This window comes from Anabas testudineus, chromosome 2 (genome assembly GCF_900324465.2).
Source record: "Anabas testudineus chromosome 2, fAnaTes1.2, whole genome shotgun sequence".
Lineage (NCBI taxonomy): Eukaryota > Metazoa > Chordata > Actinopteri > Anabantiformes > Anabantidae > Anabas > Anabas testudineus.
In genome coordinates this window covers 6,934,416-6,941,270 of record NC_046611.1, presented here as the reverse complement: position 1 = coordinate 6,941,270, position 6,855 = coordinate 6,934,416, and the positions used below count along the sequence as shown (strand labels likewise).

The following is a 6,855-nucleotide window of genomic DNA, read 5'->3' as shown; positions in this document are numbered from 1 at the left end:
TCACATGCTTTCATTAATATTATTATTATTGACACACAAGGCAGAAACTACAAAGAAAATCTTATAGGTTGTAAATATAGATTTCATTGTTTTTCTAGCTTTGACTAAATTAAGGCTTCTGCTACTTTTCAAAATTAAGTTGTCAAACTAAAGCGTTACCCTTTTTCCAAAGTGTGGTTGGTTTACTGACACATTTCAGTAACTCTTATTCTGACTGTTCACACAGTTTCCCTAGACGCAGTACAACACCTATAGTGTTTATGTGCAGTGGTCTACTAAAACCAAACAGACAACCACACACAAATTTCCAGCATGTTGTAGATTTTAAACAGAAACCCACAACCACATACACCACACCAGCAAAATATACCTGTTCATTTTATGCTGTTTCAGTGGTTTGGTCACTCTGAATATACACGTTGGCAAACAGAGTTTAATTTCCATTTTGGTATGGAACCAAACTCGAAATAAAACATTGAGAAAAGCTGTGCAACCAGTACAACGTTATATAAAATTGGACTTCACTGAAATGTCCAGTTTTACACTGAAAATAGGCTCTGTCACCTGCTGTTGCAACTTTTGAGCAAAAGTCAATCTTGAGCTAAATTTTATTCAGTTCTATGACAGCAAAATAGATTTATTTTAATGACGCACACCTTGTTCTTATTTTGCACTTTGACCCAGGTGGACTATGTATTTAGCGATTTAATTATACACATTAATTGTGTTAAAGCTTGATTATGCGCATCTCCTCCACTGGTGACTAAATCTTGTACAATAAGCCCCAAACTGTTGCACAGTAATCACATAAATGTCTGCATCCTTACACATATCAAACTACTTTATGACTGGTTATTTAACATAATGTTGTATTTTACCCTACACATGTAATTAATAAAGAAATACAAAATTAAAAACACTGAAGAAAGGCAACTCGACCTAGTAACTTTCCATTTCCACTCTGTAACTTTCCACTGTGACAGAGACTGTTATTAATGTCATCTTATCCAAGTGGTAGGATGTTTGCTTGTTGTGGTTCCTTTTAATAGAGTATGCAAAGTCTCTTTTACAGACTATGACATGCTGGTTTATCTTTTGAAGTTTACTTACTCCTACAGCGCCCTGTCCTTTTTTTTATAAAGTATTTATGATTATGATGATGATAATGCTCAGTTTGGTGTGATGATTTTGGTACAAACTAAGTGACTGAGATATCAGACTGGACAGACATTAATAAGAAGGCCGAACTAGGCTGTTCCACCCTTATTTTTATTGTGTAAAACAGGATTGTGTGTATGAAAAGACAACTTGGAACTTGCACCTCAGGTTATTCCTGATTATTCCTCATGATGTGGAGAAATGCCAGTCAAGTTTCACAGAGGAGGTTCTACTGTAAGATTCATTTAGGTAAACTGTTTTGTTTTCGGTGGCTAAAGCAGGAAAAAAAAGTGTGAAATGCTTTTTTCCTAACATATTCTCAACAGCAACACTTGGATGTGTTGAAAATAACTACCCTTACAACTACCAAAAGGCCTGAAAAGTTAAAAGACAATGTAATAAAGAGAAAATGTAATAATTACACATTTCCAGTAATATGACAATTAATGAAAAATCACATTAAATTCACATTCACTATGAATTTCCATGTCATGAAAACATCCCCTTGGGAATAAATTCAGGAATATGTTATAGACACTGTACACAATAAGAGAACAAATGCAAGCACATTTTGTAAATTCAACAGTTTCATAAATAGTAGATCCTGAATTCTTAAAAATATGTAAATAAAAAAAAACTGCACATAAAACCAACCCCTGTCAGTGATAACATTTAATATACTGCACACATCAGCAGTGACATGTTACACACTACATATTCACTCATCTGTTATTATTTACTATTCATGAATGTTATATATTTTTGATTGTGAATAAAAATATGTAGCTGGCACATAATTTAAAGCTATTTCCCTGAAAACAACAAACATACAAACAGTGTTATAAAGCAACACTGATGTTGTGTTTGATAATGTCAGATAGCTGCTACAACGCCCCACACAACTATTAGCGGGTCAGCTGCCAACAAAAAATGGAAAGTTTATCTAATAGAAACTAAAATTAGATATAAATTCAGTTTACCTATGCGACTGTTGCTGTTTGATTTGACCCTCAGCTGAACTCTGGAGTCCGCTGTTAGCAAGTAAGAGACCTTAGGGCACTTTAAGGGCCAGCACAGAGTGATGGATGTACCTGTATAATTAGTTAGAGCAGTGGTAAACAAGATGTGCAATAAAACGCTCTGATGACAGAAACTGCAGTTTTCCTGTTCACCACTCCTCCATTATTTAAATATTAAGGGAAATTGAAATCTGCTTACCTGCAGATCATTCCCACTTCCTGTTTTTTGGAAAAATGTACCTCTATGTTTGGAATTAACAGAGCCTATAATGAGAAATAGATGAAGAGAAAGATCCCAATAGAGCAAATCACCACCAGTCCAACATTAAGGACGATCCTGGTTCGTGGAGGTTCGTGGAGGAGCTCATCCACGGTCTTCTGTTCCTCAACTGTAATGACCTCAGCTTTCTCCTGTAAGCCACAGAACCAATCTAAAACCTTCATACACTTCCCACCCTCTACTCCTCCACCAAAGCAGCCCTCCTCCATCTCTCCATCCGCCACTCGATTCCCTGCTGCCATTTTAGGGTCTGAAATCAGTGTGTGACATCCATTCTGGATTGATTGGTGGGTTTCTGCGACACTGGCTGTGATATTATGAGCATTGATTGGTTGTTCATTTCTGTGACTGGTCTTGTTCGGGTGGTCTTGACACTTTCCTTTCTCAAGCTCACGGTTTCCATTCAGGTTCAGAGGCTGCAAAGTACTGATGTCTTCCTCAGTTTTCTTTTTATCTTGCTCTTTTAGTCTCCTTCCCTTCTTTATTCCCCACAGAGTAGTGGCTCCTATCTGTTCTTTTCTGGGTGGAGGAGTGCAGAGACTCACAACCACAGTCACCAAAGCTGACACCCAAAATAAGATGGCTGCCACATACATGAAGTGGACATCTTTAATAAACGATGGCCGCGTATCAGGCTGGTCGCAGTGAGGCTCACGGTAAACAAACGCCAGAACCAGACGCAGTGCTCCAAGTACAAATCCAACCATCCCGCCCCAAAAGGCTCCTGTCTCATTGCAGCGATGCCACAGAACACCAAGCAAGAAGAGAGCTGCTATGGGTGGAGTCAGGTAATCAGATACTTCTTGGATGTAATAGAACATTTGGCCTCCCTGCATCTCGATAATGACCGGCACCCAGGCAATGCTTACGATCACCATGAAAACAACAAACAGTCTGCCGACTATCACCAGCTCCCTGGATGACACCTGCTTTCGTAGCATTTTGTAAACATCCAGTGTGAATATGGTGCTCGCTGAATTGAAGATAGAGTCCAAGTCACTCATGAGAGCTGCGATCATGACGGCCATCATCAGGCCACGGAGACCGACAGGCAGCACTGACTTCACAAGCCGTGGGTAAGCCACATTGCTACAGCCAGCCGCAGAACCGCAGACTTCCTTGCAGTGCTCTGGACTGATACACATCAACTCATCAGCAAACAAGATCCTGGAAATCATCCCTGGAATCATTATGATAAATAAATCAGACATTTAGTGAGTCCACACTTCAGGTTTTAGTCATTCAAACACCAATTAATGACTGTACCTGGGATGACAATGATAAACATAGGCAGGATCTTCAGGAAGCCGGCCATGAGGGTCGAACCTTTGGCGTGGGCAATGTTCTTTGCTGCTAGAACCCGCTGTACAATCACTTGATCTGCACACCAGTACCTGGAACACACAGTGAGGTGTTGGTTTGTTGGTCGGTTAGGCCAGTAGTTTGGTCCAGATTGGAATATCTTGACCACGATTGGATGCATATCTATAAACATCTACACGGATATTTATTCTTTCAGATTCTGAATGACACTGACAAAAGTGACATTTGAAATCTTTTAGGATGCTTGTTTCTTTTTGTAACATGCCAATTCAATATCATGAATAGGAATGATCTAATCAGATTTCATACATTCAAAATTACTGAACTGAACCTGGTAAAAGCACAATCTATGTGAAAAAATGTTGGTGAGTACCAAATAGAGGCAGGTGTCTGGCCCAGTAAGAAACCGGGCCAAGGCATGTCTCGATCCGTTGGGCCTCGCAGGATCTTCATAGCATCTGGCTTTGGTTTGAGGTGGCAGGACTCTGAGTATGTCAGGTTGGGAAATGATAGCAATATTGCAGTGATGTTTGGAGTAGCCTGCATGTACTTGGTCTTCACCCCTTAAAGCACATGAGCAGCACATGAGTCAGGATATGGCATAGTATGCAGATCAAACTGTACTTCAGTCAATGACTAAGTTCAAATTGTAAAACGTGTGGAGTAAATAAATACCTTCAAGTCCTCCTACTTTGAAGAGGCTAATGGCTGTAAGACAAAGTGCTCCAGCGATCATGAGAAATGCCTGGAGAGTATCCGTGTAGATGACAGCAACCAGTCCTCCAGTGACAGTGAGCAAAGCAGTCATAGCAATTAGGATGATGATTGACAGATAAAGGTTCCACCCCAAAGATTCCTGAATGAACAAGGCTCCAGAGTAGAGATCCACCGACAGCTTGGTGAAGATGTAAAGGACTAGAGATAATGTGGCATAATAAACCTTTAGTCGCCTCCCTCCATATCGTTTGGACAGGTACTCTGGCATGGTGTAGACCCCACACTGGATATACACAGGGATAAACATCCAGCCTAACAACTGGAGTAGTAATAGGGCATTGAATTCCCATGCAGCCACACTCATCCCACTAGCAGCACCTGATCCAGCTAGTCCAATAAAATGCTCACTTCCTATGTTGCTAACAAAGAGAGAAGCTCCTACTGCTGCCCAATTCATGGAGCGACCAGCGAGGAAATAACCACTCACTGTGTTCCTATCGGCTTTCCTCATGACGAGGAAACCGATGGCTAGGATCAGGATGAAATAGATGGCTACAACGATGATGTCTGCCGCTTCCATTGCGGTGGCGGTTGCAATGTTTGACTTTACAACAGAACTCATGGAGTAACGTTGTTTTCTTGTGCTTAATATTTAGTTTTACATAAAAAGCAAATGTATATAAACTCCTCACTAGACCAAAGTTCAGTCACTGCTGCTCATAAACAGTGTGAGATAAAAAAAAAAGTCTTTGGGCAACTTATTCGAAGTAGTTCCAAGTCATCTTTCAAGTTTTTATTCTGATGTATTCAACCTCATCTTAAGGGATCTGGGCTCAGTGTATGTCAACTTACAGGAACGATGGCACACAGCTGATTTTAAACTGAAGAAGTGGGTAAAGATAAAAACACAAAGAGTCATCTGGAGCCTGCAACAAACACATACACAGAGAAACAATCTTATTGCTTGGATAAGAAGATGTGTAAATAAATATGTCACTGATCTCTACAACAGGCTTTAAGTTTAAAAAAGTTCTTATATAATTAAAATATGTATATTTTATGAGAGTATTAATTATAGAGATTATAAATTCACACACATTATACATATTTTCTACAGAGGTTTTATAATTATGCTCAAGATCCTACTAGAAAAGTGTAAGATTGAACTGAATGATTTTAATAAGATAGTATACTACACCACTCACATGGGGTTTTAGCAGTTCACCACAGCTTTCCATAACTGATGACAAACTGTTTAATGGTACACTTTGAGCAGCAGAGACGGAAACAGACTCCACACCAGCTTGTTTTTACAAATGCAGAAACTTCCCCAGACAAATAAACAGATTTCTATCAGTTAGGTGTTTTCCCTGCTCAGATCAAACATCTCATCTTATAATCATCATTTCACTTTGTTTCAAACCTCAACTGGCATCAATGAGAAGTAAGAGGAGGTTTGATGGTGAGGAACCCAACTTTATATCAAGACGTCTGGAAGCTGGAGAAACACAGAGAACCATGCTTACTTTCCGGTGCACCTGCACAGCACAGGCTCTCATGAAGCCTGTTATTCCCTCAAGTCTGCGGTCTGTTCAGATTGGAGGAGGTTGGACATGACAGCTGTTTGTGTTGTGTGAGCTTCAGAGAAGTGGAGCCAACACTTAACACTTTCAGCCGAGCTGTGGCTCAGCACTGACACATCTGAGGCCACCAGTTCACGATTTTATTCATATTTCGTCCTGATGCTGTGTCCGAAGGACGTTTTTGGACCTAAATTCCCTCCTTCTCCTTTCCTTTCCTTTCTTTCCCAATTAACACGCCATTAATTTAACATCTCCAAATGATCTCCGACAAAATAACACTTTAACAATATACTGTAAGACATCAGACTTACCTGCTGTTTCTTTTCGTGTCGTGTCCCAGTTTGTGTTTGCACAGGAAAGTTTGCAGTCAGGTTGGTTTGAGCTTCATGTCCTCAGCCCATTAACAGAAGCCTCCGCCCACAGCAGCAGCAGCAGCATCATCATCTCCTGGCTGCAGGGGAAACACAAAATATCACCGCGCGTAACTCAGACTCCAACATGAACCATGATCTGTGCCGGTGGTCACACAGACCCCTCCTCAGCCTTTTATACGCGCAAGTGAGCCTGGGGAGGACACACACCCCCACACACACTCACGCACACTAGTAGGCATTGGTGAGGAGTGGAGATCCAGTGGCGGGGAGGCGCGCGTAATACCTTCACCCCCAAATGTTGGATAATGGAGAAAAGGTGTAAACAACGGTGACAACATCAAAGATTAGACCAAGTACAGTGGTAAAGCTTCAGTGTCAATAGTGACAGGCTTAACAAGTTT

At 40.6% G+C, this 6,855-nt stretch overlaps 1 protein-coding gene across 4 annotated transcripts; it reads right to left on the bottom strand.

The window, feature by feature from the left end:
• Positions 1-1,251: 1,251 nt before the first annotated feature.
• Positions 1,252-6,534, bottom strand: LOC113164808 (sodium/myo-inositol cotransporter-like). Of its 4 annotated transcripts, none has more exons than XR_003299036.1 (6): positions 6,392-6,534; positions 4,456-5,423; positions 4,154-4,343; positions 3,724-3,851; positions 2,377-3,637; positions 1,252-2,249 (listed from the first exon to the last, which is right to left on the bottom strand). XR_003299036.1 is itself a non-coding variant. In XM_026364302.1 (6 exons), exons 3-6 carry the CDS (start codon positions 5,117-5,119, stop codon positions 2,442-2,444), a joined length of 2,178 nt encoding a protein of 725 aa, XP_026220087.1. In that variant the 5' UTR covers positions 5,120-5,423; positions 5,703-5,995; positions 6,392-6,534; the 3' UTR covers positions 1,252-2,441. The 4 variants fall into 4 exon arrangements, 3 of the variants coding, with proteins under 3 accessions (XP_026220087.1, XP_026220085.1, XP_026220086.1); XM_026364302.1 differs by adding an exon at positions 5,703-5,995 and having other exon boundaries at positions 1,252-3,637; XM_026364300.1 differs by having other exon boundaries at positions 1,252-3,637.
• Between the last annotated feature and the right edge of the window lie 321 nt (positions 6,535-6,855).